This window comes from Geotrypetes seraphini, chromosome 2, assembly GCF_902459505.1.
Source record: "Geotrypetes seraphini chromosome 2, aGeoSer1.1, whole genome shotgun sequence".
In the NCBI taxonomy this organism is placed as follows: domain Eukaryota; kingdom Metazoa; phylum Chordata; class Amphibia; order Gymnophiona; family Dermophiidae; genus Geotrypetes; species Geotrypetes seraphini.
Window position 1 is genome coordinate 49884991 of NC_047085.1, and position 14603 is coordinate 49899593.

Here is a 14603-nt window from a genome sequence, read left to right on the forward strand (position 1 = left end):
CCACAGCCCAGTATGTCTTCCCTCCCATACCAGTTGCTCTCTCCTCACAGCCCAGCATGTCTTCCCTCCCATGCCGATTCGATGTTGCCATCAAGCTGAAAAATCTGCTGGCCTCGGCAGTGATTCAGCAACATTGTCCATGGCTCGTCTCCAATGATGCGCAACTTCCTGTTTCCGCCCAGGTGCACCACAGCAGGAAGGGAAGGCATAGACAACATTGCTGAATCGCTGCTGAGTTGGGCAGATTTTTCAGCTTGACAATAACATCGGACCAGTGCGGAAGGGAAGACATGCTGGACTGTGAGAAGGGGAAGTTCAGGAGCACTGCCGCAAGCCACATAAAATGGCCATTTGGGCTGGATTCACCCCGCGGGCCTTGTGTTTGACACATGTGCAGTAGAGCAATTTGTGTGAATCATGAATTCAAAGTCAGATATATCTTGCCTTCATGCAACAGGCAGCTGCTGTGACCTTCTGTTTTTGCAGATGGAGGAGGTGCCAGTCCAGAATTCAAGAAACATTATTCAAGACACCAAAACACAGAGTTTGAATGTGTAGTTGCAGCTTTATTAATTTTATTTGCTTCCCTAATCCCTGCTCTTAATCCTTAGTCCTGGAATGTGTACATTTAGGAGTCTTTTTTCAGCATAGTTCAAAATATTTATTCTGTATCATCTCTACACTGTTCCAGAACTTGCGGGTTAGTTTAAGTTTAGGTTTATTAGGATTTTATATACCGCCTATCAAGGTTATCTAAGCGTTTTTTTTTTTACAATCAGGTACTCAAGCATTTTCCCTATCTGTCCTGGTGGGCTCACAATCTATCTAACATACCTGGGGCTATGGAGGATTAAGTGACTTGCCCAAGGTCACAAGGAGCAGCGCGGGGTTTGAACCCACAACCCTAGGGTGCTGAGGCTGTAGATCCAACCACTGCGCCACACACTCCTCCACTAGTCATGTCCATCAACCAGCAGGTAGAGATAAAGGACACGGAAGAATGTGGAGTATCGGGCGATGAGGTTCAATATAAGAATGAGGATAGGATGCACAAAATATAGGCTTAAAAGTATGCTTTTTTCTGCTCACTCTACCCAACAAGTCTGGGACTACCTTCATGTTTTGGGATCCATGGCAGTGACCTTCATGATAGTTCTTTTGGTAAGGGCTCAAATATTTAATATATTCATAAATGATCTAGAAACAGGGATGAAGTGTGAGATAATAAAATTTGCAGACGACACCAAACTATTTAGTGGAGCTCGGACTAAAGATGACTGCGAAGAATTGCAAAGGGACTTGAACAAACTAGGGGAATGGGCGACAAGATGGCAGATGAAGTTCAACGTTGAGAAATGTAAAGTATTACATGTGGGAAGCAGAAACCCGAGGTCAACTATACGATGGGAGGGATGTTATTGAATGAGAGTACCCAAGAAAGGGACTTGGTATTGGTGGACATGACAGTGAAGCCAACGGCACAGTGCGCAGCGGCCGCTAAGAGAGCGAATAGAATGCTAGGTATAATCAAGAAGGGTATTACTACCAGAATGAAAGAAGTTATCCTGCCGTTGTATCGGGCGATGGTGCGTCCGCATCTGGAGTACTGCATCCAATATTGGTCGCCTTACCTTAAGAAGGATATGGCGTTACTCGAGAGGGTTCAGAGGAGAGCGACAAGTCTGATAAAAGGTATGGAAAACCTTTCATACGCTGAGAGATTGGAGAAATTAGGACTCTTTTCCCTGGAGAAGAGGAGACTTAGAGGGGATATGATAGAGACTTACAAGATCATGAAGGGCATAGAGAGAGTAGAGAGGGACAGATTCTTCAAACTTTCGAAAAATAAAAGAACAAGAGGGCATTCGTAAAAGTTGAAAGGGGGGACAGATTCAAAACGAATGCTAGGAAGTTCTTCTTTACCCAACATATGGTGGACACCTGGAATGCGCTTCCAGAGGACGTAATAGGGCAGAGTACGATATTGGGGTTCGAGAAAGGATTGGACAATTTCCTGCTGGAAAAGGAGATAGAGGGGTATAGATAGAGGATTACTGCACAGGTCCTGGACCTGTTGGGCCACCGCGTGAGCGGACTGCTGGGCACGATAGACTTCAGGTCTGACCCAGTGGAGGCATTGCTTATGTTCTTAACACTGGCAACTCTTCTTGCCGGCTCTTCTCTCTTCTCTGCTGGCCCTTCTCTCCTCTTGGCACAAGGCCCATTTGAAGGGCCTTTTCATGCCGATGCCAGTGCACTTCGGGGTGTCTCGAGCTGGGGACACTAGGTTTAGAGTGCCCCGGCTCAAAAAAGTTTGCAAGTCACTGGTCTAGACTGATCTAGTAGAACTCAAGAAAAGAAAATTAACAGGTAATGAATAATTTTCATCATATTGGTGGACTAATAATTAGTGTTTATTGATTGCATAGTTTGGTATCTTAAATTTTTACAGTTTAATTTTTTGATTACTCTGTTGTATTGATTTCTTGTAATTAAAAGAATTGTATTTGTCATGTGCAGCATAAATTAATAATGATCCTTATAGAAGAGCAATTTAGCATACTGAATGGAATTAAATTCTGTTCTTGTTAGAGTAAGTGTCCTGATAAAGAAGCCTTAGTTTTTAACCATATGGGTTGCAAATCAGAAAAGAGTACTAGTAGTTTGTGCAAATTATTTTTAGAGTTTCATTTAAAGTTTTGCCCAATTCTGGTGGCCATACTTCCCCAAAAAAATATACACAGTACAGGCAGCTCTGAGGATGGTTATCAAAGTAATTTATAGTCTCACTTGTGTTGTAGACATGATTATGAATACCTCGTAGGAGATAAGAGATTAGCTAAGGACATTAAAATACAGGTACAAGATCCTTTATCTGAAATGCTCAAGACCAGGGGAATACAAACAACTGAAAAGAAACAGACAAAGGGGTACTAAAGGGATCAGCAATGTCACCCATATTCTTTGAAGCAAAAAAGCATTGACAGAGCCTAATATTAGATTCTCAAAGAATATTCATGGACCAGATAAGAATAATAAATAAGTTGATAAAAAAATGAATAAATAAATATGAGACACCTCAATACAGGCCTGGATGTATATTGAATGGCTTTTTGGCCCCGGGCAGAAACTAATGGGTGACCAGCACCAGGTTTTAAACCTAAATAAGCTCTGCCCCGTACATCATATGGTTTCAATTACCACAAATAATTAATGTGCACAGATGGTCACTGAAAAATTCTAAGAGGAAATAAAGGACTAAAAAAGCTGCTCACAAAAGTCCCGCCCATGGGATACCTTAGTGAAAAAGTGCAAAGTGCCTTCATAAAAATGCAAAGTGCAAAAAACTATATGTAAAAAAGTATATGTGTATATATAAAAAATTAATATATCATTCAAAAATTGATCCATGGAAAAATTCAGGTGTAAATACCAATGCTACAAAGTCCCAGTTCACAGTTGATAATTCATTGAATAACTTTATCAATCATTGAATAACTTTTTCTTAATTCCAACAGGTGATTGTCCCAGTTTAAATCACAATTCATTCAGAAATATTCAATTCAATATACTTCAGTGTAGTTCAATGTCCCCCCAAAAAAGGATCACAATAGAAATCAAATCACAATTCATTGATCCATCAAATCACAGTTCATTCGGTCTATGAAATAGACTTATCTGAATCCCAACGAGTAGTAGTCTTGGCTCGACAGAGCTCCGTTTCGTAAACTTCCTCAGGAGCTGAAACATCCAGTTAAATACTTGTCAGAAACATATCTTGGGAAGAACATGTTCAAAATCAATGAGGGCTCCAGCCTCCGGCAAAATGACACCAAACTTTGTTACTAGAACTATGGTGGCCAAGGCTTTTAGAGGCGCCCTGAAAATCCCGTGAGAGTAACATATTAAGGGATGTGATGACATCGACAAATCAAATGCCGAGCTGTAAAAAATGAAAAGAAAAAAAAGCCAACCATATTAAGTAGAAAAGCACTTATTCACATTTTCATTGAGACCAAAAGGGGAGAATAAGCTTTAAGGTGAAAAATCCAGAAATTTTCTCTCTTCAAGAGGTGGGAAATTTTGTCACCATTAAAACAAGGAGATACTTGTTCAAAAACACCATCTAAGGTCAGCAGAGCCATGATGATGTTGAATATGGTGAGAGGCCATAGGAGCTGTTTGCTTGACTGTCTTTAGGCAGCTACGATGTTCAGTTAATCTTGTATTGATGGCCCGAGACATGCAGCCCACATATATCAACTTACATGGTCATGAGATCACATAAACTACAAAAGTGGAGGTGCATGAAGTAACAGAATGTAATTTATACGGCCTCCCAGTATTAGGGTGAACCCATTCAGTCCCTGTAACAGAGATCTCACAGAATGAGCACCGGCCACAAGAAGAATGGCTGCCTTGAGTCCTCCAACCACTGGGGAATCTCATCAGAAAACTGGGATGGGAATGCTACATCTACGCAGACAACGTCCAACTGATCATCCCATTAAAGAAACAAAATGTGAAAACTAAACAGAAGATCAAAAGGGGGCAGAGAGCAGGACAGTCGGAAAGCAGGTGAGCAACTGGTCCCCAGCAGTCACTCCTTTTTGATTGGCCAGCCCAGTCGGTGTCCTATTTTTTTTTTTAGTGAATCACTGCCTGTCTATATTTACATGCGTGGATCGGAGGATGATAGGGACAGAGGTTAGTGAATCGGGTCGCTAAGTGGTCGGGACTTGATTGATAGGCTCATTGTAACTTTGCTGCTTCCTTTCTGCAGCAATGTAACCTTCCTTTGAACTGTATTGTATTCTTATATTGTGTTGAATCTTCCCTTCCGGATCAATATTCACTTACTTCTCTGTGTTGTAAATTTACCTCATGTTGCTATGTGGGCCTCTTAGCCTGTAAATCGCCTTGAACCTGTACTGGAAAAGTGTGATTAAGAAGTCCTGATTAGATTAGCTTTCTACTTTCCTTCCTGTATAGCAGTCCATCTTGCACTTATTTCCTGCAACATTTATTTGCTTCTCCCCAACTCACTGGCATAAGGCTTGAAAATAAGAGTTAATAAAGTAGAGAAGTGAATTTTCTTTATTTGTAGGGATGAGTGCAGTTTGACTACAACAGCCTACCACCTCTTCTCAGTGAAACCTGGGGTGAGAAAGTACCAATATATACTACAAACAGTGGATAAAGGTATATCTTAATATTAGATTCCTTTTTTCAAAATCTGCCACAGATTTGTTAAGGCCTGATTTACTAAAGATGTTTTCCCTCTCTGCATCGATTGGTCAGGGAGCTTATTAACTAAAGCCCTTAATGTGCTGTTACTTCATCCATTGCTATCACCAAGACCTCCAGCAGTTTCATCTTGAATTCTCTCAGCCCTCCTCATATCTTCCCTTCTCTCTCTCAACCCTCCCAGCCCGCCAGTTGACTGCCTCATCTCCAGCAAGCTGCTGCTGATGTAGAAAATCTTGTTCATCAGCTCTAAACTATATTGCAATAAATATATTTTTTATTTTTTTAATGTCAGAGCAGTTTCTATAGCTAGGCCCTGCCTTATCCTCACTGTGCTGGTTGCTGCCATTGTCCCTTCAACAGTTTTGTATTCAGTCAAATAAAACTTTAGAGAAATCAATTTCATTGTCTTTTTCCACAGCTGCCTTTCACTTTGGCATAGTATTGAACATTAAATATTGGGCAGGCATCCTGAATCATAACCCCATAATGCATTTAAGTTTTGTCTAAGAACTTGTCTAGTGGTTATGGCCAGAGGTGTGAACAGAGAAAACGTTAGCATGGTTAACCCAACTATTGAGACGGATATGGAGGAAGCCAATGCTTGTCCTGGGATTGGTAGCATGGAATGTTGCTACTATTTGGATTTCTGCCAAGTACTTGGGACCTGGATTGGCCTCTGTGGAAACAGGACTACAAGGACCATTGGTCCGTCCCAATATGATTATTCTTGTGTTCTTAAGTTCTTATCTTGTAAAATATGATGACAAGACCATTAGTCTATTGAGTTTTAATTCCTTTTGCAATACATTAGCTGATCTATGGCTTCACTTCTTTACAATTAGGGATACTCAGTACTTACATCACACTTTCTTGAATTTAACTTCCTCTGGGAAGGGAAACGGCAAAAAGGGTGGTGGATGTGTGATATAGTTACCCCTGAACCTGCTATCCCTTTGATCTCTTGTTCACACTCCGTTGGCTCCTGATTGAATCGAGAGTCAAGTTTAAGGTATTGACAATGACTCATTTTTGTTCATCAAATGATGATAGATTTCTTCTTAACCCTTCATAAGCAAAATACCAGAAGAAGTGCTTTTTTTTTTCCTGCACCTGTCCTGTGGCATTCACTGCCCTAGTATCTCTGACTAGAAAGTTCATATGCTACATTTCATTCCTCTAAAGAACTATCTTTTTAAGACTGAATTTGACCCTGAGGGGATGGGGTATATTGCAGAGAGCAGAGGAGTCACAGTTGGATTGTAGGTAGTTTGATTGTGTACTTAGTGGAATGAATGTGGTTTTCCTATTTTATGGAATTCCTTTGTTTTAATCTTTTTGTTTATTTATAAACCACTTTAACGTGTCGGACAAATTAGGCAGGATATCAATATTTTAATAAATGATATCTACTGTGAAGTGTTTCCTACTCATGCATTCTTTATACCTTTTGAGGTCTTTGATTGTTTCTCCCGTATCCCCTCTCTATCCTTAAAGTTTAAAGGGATTTTGATGCAGATTCTGTGGTTGGCTTACCCTAACCTGCCTCAACTCTGTAGGCTGGGAGTGATGTCTTCCAATGCTTCTGTTTGTTGAGTGGTAACAGCTGAATATTGAAAGTGTTAGTTCCTGCTGGACTGATGTAAGGGGCATGTTCTTTGCTTCTCTGAAGAAATTGGATATTCTATACATTGGTAAATAAAGACCAGTATGGTCCATTTAGCCTGCCCAGTAATGTCATTAAGATTATAACTGTTGCTCGGTATACTTGAGGTCCCCCCCTCCCCATGCCTTTGATTATGGTTTTTACTACTGCTCTGTGCAGTTTACCTCCCTGCATGCTTTTTAGGGTTGTAGCATAACCCAAAAATATTTTTTATATTTTACAGTGTGTTCCTGTAGATAGAGAAAAACAGGTGGTTGTTGGTGTTTGGAGCTAGATGGAAAAATATATATTTTGGAACACAGCAAGAAAAAAAGTGCACTTTTGTAACATGTCATGGGGGAAGGGAGAGTTGTTAAAGGCAAGAGTAAATCCACATACAGCTGCTATTTTGGTCTTGCTTTTTCTTGTCTGTTCTGGAAAATGTCACCTGACATTTGGTGTTACAAACGATTCTAAAAGTGTGTTTGTTTTTATTTTTCCACCTAGTGCAATATCAAATGGAAATGATGAGAAGTTTGCGCCATGTGAACATTGACCACCTCCACGTTGGCTGGTACCAGTCCACATACTACGGCTCCTTTGTCAGTCGGGCTCTCCTCGACTCCCAGTTTAGCTATCAGCATGCAATTGAAGAATCTGTGGTTCTCATTTATGGTTGGTATAATGTTCCTCTTTTCTTTTCTTTTTTCTTCTTTCCTCCCTCCCCCACCCCCTTGTCCTTCACTTATTGCCATTTCTGTATTCCCCATTCTGCCTATAAAAGCAGCCCTGGCAGTCTTTCTGGAGTAAATACCAACCCTGTGTCTGCAGCAGCCTTAGCAGCAGCTCAGTCTAGACAGGGTTTCCTTCTTTCTGTTTATTTTTCTTGCTATCAGAGCCCTGATGTGTACATTGTGGAATGCCAGAGTAGCTGCTTCATTTTTATTCCAACACTCCCCCCCCCCCCTTCTCTCTCTCATTCAAGGCGGGTGCAACTAGACCAGATGTCTAGCAAAGCTCGAATACTAGTGTGTCTGGCTCTGTACGTGACTGACCAATCATAACACAATTTGCCAATTTTTTTTTTATTTTTTTTATTTAATACCTCTGACAGGAACATACAAAACCTGGACTGTTTCTCAGCACAAAGGCTTTTTTCTTTTCTGCCTGTTTAATGGTGTTTCCTCAAGCTCTCCAGACCAGATGTTCTGCGCTGTATCAAAACCATAGGCAATTTTAACAGCTTTATAGCCTCCCCCTCCCCAAACACTCAGTTTGCCACATCTGGCAGTCTTGCATATAGTTTCCAGCTGAGGAGTAAATGTAACGCTCTGAATATATGTCAGAAGAAATACTAATGAATATAATCAATCTTGTGAGCTGCCCTAAAATTGTTTCAATATGTTAACAATTGGATTACAGTGAAGAACAAGTTGTTGAAGTATACTTATGGTGGCTGGAAACATTACATCATCGGTTAGATGAATTTTCCACTCACTCCAGTCAGTGTTGCCTTTTTCATTTTGTCACTTATTTTGAAAAGTCATACTGTGTTCAATTTCAGGTGACCTGCGCTTATACCTAATAGCACACTACATCAAATGTTCTGTCATTAAAACTTGAAGCTTGTGCATACTCCCCAGGAGTATTGGATCTTATGTGGGGGTTTTTTTCAGTTTCGCAGCAGTGAAATAAATTGGAGAAATATGATATTGTTAATGTACAAATGTTTTATATTGATGATTTTCAGTATGTCACGTCGCTAGACTACTTTTTATATTCTTTCATATCAGTGTGTTGATACTGTAGCCCCAACAATTATTTTGTCTATTCATGGAACCCTGTTGTAGCAAGATTTAAAACAGTAGCTGTTATAACAGAAACCCTGTTGTACTGTACAATAGTGAATCAATTTGATTATTAAAAAAAAAAATTTTTAAGACACATGAAACCTTTACTCCTATAGGTTGAGTACTAAAAAAAACCTCTGGATGCTGAAAACACATTTCTGTAATATGTCATGTATATATTTAGGAGCGAGTCATTTTTTTCTTCTTATTTACACACAGGAGAGTTGCAAATCATGCATTAATCATATATCAAGCGCATACAAATAAAAGTTCTTGTACAACCCCACTTTATTCCTGAACTGTTGGGTAGTCAATCCCTTCTTGCGAGATCTCGTTGTACGAAGCTTCACTTGCATACTTTTGCTCCTCCTCTTTTACCTCTGGACTGCCCTCCATTTCCTCAGTTGTCTTGCTACAAGCAAGATAGTAGGATCTTGTCTTAACTTCTTGTGTTTATTTTGCTTAAATTCAATCTTTCTCCGGCAAATTTGCATGCTGCAGAGAATCTCTTTAAGGGACAGCTCTGGCTGCGGGAGACCATAGACTCTGAGGCAGAGAGTCTGCTTTCAAGGGGTTGGCTGCTTTGCATTGCACTCCTTGAACAACCTGCATTTATAGATCAGGAGCTCAGGGACTGTTCCCTTGGGAGCATAGCTCATGTCAGGTTCATCTGCTAGTGGGTTGGAACGCGGGCTTCTTGGCAGTCTATCCAGGATTTGGGCTTACTGCATTCCTTCCCCAATTTCCACACACTGGCTTGGGAGGGGTTCAAGGTCTCTGGCCAGGACATCGGGCCCGAGAGGTAGTCAGAAAAAAACAAGCAGTCCAATTTACAGACTTGTTGAGGCAAATCTCCCTGTAAGCTGTTCAACTTCCATCTTGCAGCTCCCAACACACAGCATGGCACAATGAGTAATAACAGGCTGACAGCCTGAAAGATAATTCTTTTCTTCTTTTTTTTTGATGGGGGGTGTCCAAAATTGCATTTTGTTGGTGGGGGGTGTCAGGGTTAGTCCCCACCTCAAAAATCCTAAAATCACCATTTTTATTTTTTGAGGTACCTTTCCCAGGCCGTTTTAGCTCTAAAATCTTTGCTTCAGTGGCCATCTTGGATTTCCCAATTTCAGATTAAAAAGCTTATTTCTGCTTCAAAACACCTCGTTTGTGCTCTAAACAGGTAGGATGGACTCTCAGGGCAGGATACTTCGGATTCATGCCCTGTTTTTGGCAGATGGTAATCGGAGGTGCGGATAGCAAAGGCTATGACTAAGATCTATCCAATGGCTGCTACATTTAACCAGCTTTTTGTTCCCCCTAATTAGGATTTTTGGTGGCACAGGTTACCAAGCACACCTCTCTTTCCAGTGAAAGTGGTATGGTGTTGTAGGAGACCCAAGAGCACAGAATATATTTTGGACTCAAACGGCTTTTCAACTTCATGGCCTCTGGTTTGAAAGTGGCAGCGGCATCCTTAGTCACTAAGACCTGCCACTCTTAAGTTGCAACACAATCTGGACACTATTGTGGACCAGGATCTTCCATTTTTGATTACAGAAGTGGATTACGTTGATGATGCTCTGTATGATCTTTTCAGAGTTGTGAGCAAGCTGTCGGATTACTCTATTTCTGCACACAGGATGCTGTGGATAAAACAGCAGTAAAGTGATTCTTCGTCCAAGGCGACTTTAAGTAAGCTGCTGTTTGAGGGACAGTTACCGTATTTTGCGCTCCTTAAGACACTTTTTTCCCCTAAAAAAGTAGGTGGAAATAAGGGTGCGTCTTATGGAGCGAATACCCAACCCACGGTTACCTTATTTTAATTCAGACGCCCTCCCTCACTAGACATGGCTGCCTCTCTAGCAGTAGAGCGGCGCACAAGGTTGCCTGCCTGGTCAGCTGACGCGGCTGCCTCCTCTTCTCTTGCAGCAGAACGGCGCACAAGGCTGCCTGCCTTAAAGAATTACACTGGCTTTCAGTACAATGACATATTAAATTCAAGGTTTTGTATTAGATAAACAGGGCTCTGAAACAGTGAAGTCTCTTGTTATCATTCCAATTTTATATTTAGAAGATGTTTTCTTATACAACATAGTCCCCTCTAAAATTCAACAAATCAGCTCTGTGATTCAATTTAGAAAACAGTTTATGTCTTATTTATTTTTTTACAGTCTTTCTATCTCCATGGCTTTTATCAAAATATATTGGATGCTGATTTGATTGGTTTGTCTTTGGTTTTTAATCTGTTTTATTACTTCATATGTTCGTTTATAACCTGCTTAGAATGGTAGGGTGCGGGATATACATTTTTTTAAATAGATAAATTAAGGAGGCTCTCAGTTTAGTTTAGTTTCTTAGTTTATTTCAAATTTGATTACATGCCTATTGTAAATTCTAGGCGAGAATACAGTGCTAAAAAAACAGGAAAATACAGAAATCTGAGACAGAAACATACAACTGACTACAAAGACGAAAAACAGATGAACAAGAGGGGAGAAAGAGGAACTAAAATATAGCTGAGAAAAGATAACATTGATGGAATGAACGGAAAGGGTAACATATATTGTGCTGCATCAGAAGATAGAGGAGAGAAGAAAAGGAGAGGATAAATGGCTAATAGCATTATTAGAGAAAGAGATTAATGATCAAAAGCATCTTTATATGCTTGAAAAACCAGCTAAGCTATCCGCTCTTACCACAACCTCTTATAATGCATTCCAGAGTTTATTCTGAGTGAAAAAATATTTCCTTCTATTGGTTTTAAAAGTATTTCCCTGTAACTTCATTACGTGTCCCCTAGTCTTTTTGTAATTTTTGACAGAGTGAAAATCGATCCACTTGTACCCATTCTACTCCACTTAGAATTTTGTAGACTTCAATCCTATCTCCCCTCAACCGTCTCTTTTCCAAGCTGAAGAGCCTTAACCTTTTTTGTTTTTCTTCATACGAGAGGAGTTCCATCCCCTTTATCATATTGGTCGCTCTTCTTTGAACCTCTTCTAGTGAACATAAGAAACACCTTCGCCGGATCAGACCCAGGTCCATCTAGTCCGGCGATCCGCACACGCAGAGGCCCTGTTAGGTGCTCCTTATTGGAGACCCGGATTTCCCGTATCCCCCGATGTGATTTGCAAGAAGGTATGAATTCAACTTGCGCTTGAAACCCAGAACAGTAGTCTCTTGTCACAACCTCCTCTGGGAGAGCATTCCAAGCACCCACCACTCGTTGTGTGAAACAGAACTTCCCGACATTTGTCCTGAACCTGCTGCCGCTCAGTTTCAGGCTATGACCTCTTGTCCGTGTCACATCTGAAAATGTCAGTAATGCTGTTTCCTGTTCAATATTATCAAATCCTTTTAATATTTTAAAAGTCTCTAACAAATCTCCTCGCAGTCTTCTCTTTTCGAGGGTGAACAGTCCCAGTTTTCTGAGGCGTTCTTTGTAGCTCAAATTCTCCATACCTTTGACTAGTTTCGTGGCTCGCCTCTGCACCCTCTCTAGTAGAGTTATATCCTTCTTAAGGTATGGAGACCAGTGTTGGACACAGTATTCTAAGTGTGGTCTGACCAATGCTCTGTAAAGTGGCATTATGACGTCCTCCGATCTACTCGTGATCCCTTTCTTAATCATGCCCAACATCCTGTTTGCTTTCTTCGCCGCCACCACCCATTGAGCCGATGGCTTTAGGGTTCTGTCTATCAGTACCCCCAAATCCCTTTCTTGTTCGCATTTGGCTAATGTCACACCCAATATCCTATATTCATGTTCTTTGTTTTTCTTTCCCAGATGCATTACCTTGCATTTGTCTGTGTTAAAATTCATCTGCCACTTTATCGCCCACTTTTCCAGCTGGTTCAGATCCTTCTGAAGATCCTCGCAGTCCCTTTGAGAGCCCACCACCCGACATAATTTTGTATCATCTGCAAACTTGATTATATTGCATGTTGTCTCCTCTTCCAGGTCATTTATAAAAATAGTGCTGCTATATCTTTCTTGAGATAAGAAGACAAGAACTGAATGCATTATTCAAGATGAGATCACACCATGGAGTGATACAGAGGCATTATACGAGCCTGCAGGTGTCTCGGGTACTGTGTCTGTTGACAGTCAGAGGTCATATATTAAGATTGAAACGCTACGTAGCAAAAACACGACAGAAATCCAGTGTGTTACATGAAGTTTGTGGTGAGTTAACAGTGGACTGTAGTACAGTTTCTCGGTGGGCAACTTGTTTTCAGAGTGGTCGTGTGAGCATAGATGATGCAAGACCAGGAAGGCTGAAATCAATAACCGATGAACGATGTGTGAAACTCGTGGCTGATGCTCTTGAACAAGATTGTTATGCAACATGCGAGGAACTTTCTGAAACCACAGGGATTCCACCGACATCAGTATACCGAATTCTGACAAATGATTTAAAAAAAGAAAAAAATTTCTGTGCGATGAGTCCCCCACTTCTTGACTGCTAAACAGCAGCAGAGACACCTGGACAATGCAACTGTGCTGAAACAAAGATTCAATGTTGAAGGTCAGGCATTCTTGAATCGCATTGTTGCTATTGATGAAACGTGGGTCAGAGATGTTGAGCCAGAGCTGAAATAACAGTCCAACGAGTGGAGAACTCCATCTTCCCCATGACCAAAAACATTTCAACAAGCTCAATCAAAAGCCAAACAAATGATTTTTGTTTATGATCATAAAGGCATCATCATCACAGGCAAAGTTCCATGTGGAAAAAGTGTCACATCAGTGTATTATCATGATTTTTGGGGGGAGAAAAAAAAAAGCGCAAAAAAATGCGCAAACCCAACCTCAGTTACTCTTGGCTGGGCCACTCATTCTTAACGACAATGCTCACCCGCACATAGGGAATGTCGTCATTGAAAAACTACGTGAATACAGCTGGGAGGTGTTATCTCATGCTCCCTACAGTCCAGACATGAGTCCATCAGACTTTGACCTTTTTCCAAAGTTGAAACAACCTAAGCGTGGACATCGTTTTGCATCTCTGGAAGAGCTTTCTTCCGCCGTTACCCAAGCCATTCGGCAACTGAACAAAAATGGTGTCTTGGATGGAATAATCAAGTTTATCAAGTTTATTATGCAATTTGATTAATCGCCTATTCTACATTCTAGGCGATATACAATCAATAATGAATAAATAAAAACTTGGGGTAGTTATTACATAGACAAATAAAATTACATAATTACAAAAACTTACAATCATGAAACATTAGGGAAACGATATTTAAAGGGTTACATTAAGTATCAAATTTTATATTTCAGGATTACAACAATAGGGAGGGAATAAAAACATAAATAAAAATGTAAAAGATAAGAAAGATTATAAAGTTGTATATTAATTAAAAACATCATTGAGTATTAATTAAAAGCATCATTGAATAAGAAACTTTTAAGCTTAGTCTTAAAATTAACTAAGTTCTTTTCTTCTCTAATATAAATAGGAAGATTATTCCAGGATTGTGGTGCGGTCACTGAAAATATAGTAAGCCGTCTAGTGTTTATAACTTTCAATGATGGAATAGCCAATAGATGTTGGTCCTGAGATCTAAGAGTTCTTGAAGTTGTATAGGGAATTAGGACTCTAAAAATAAAAGCTGGGGTTTGGGACATTATTGATTTGAACGTAAGCAAACAAATTTTATATTGAATACGATGTACCACGGGAAGCCAGTGGGACTCTTTAAGTAAAGGAGTGACGTGGTCGAATTTCTTAGCTTTATAAATTATTTTTATGGAAGCGTTCTGTATGATTTGAAGGCGTCTAATTTCTTTTTGGGATATGCCCATGAACAAAGCATTGCAATAATCTAATTTGGAAATGATAAGGGAATGTATTAGG

General features: G+C 40.2%; 1 protein-coding gene across 1 annotated transcript in view; it reads left to right on the forward strand.

Annotated features, from left to right (window-relative positions):
- EIF3H (eukaryotic translation initiation factor 3 subunit H) overlaps window positions 1-14603 on the forward strand; it is a 217611-nt gene that overhangs the window by 152543 nt on the left and 50465 nt on the right. Inside the window, exon 3 of the mRNA XM_033934865.1 lies at window positions 7400-7567. Within this exon, the coding sequence (XP_033790756.1) occupies window positions 7400-7567 (168 nt within the window). The remainder of the gene's footprint in view (window positions 1-7399; window positions 7568-14603) is intronic.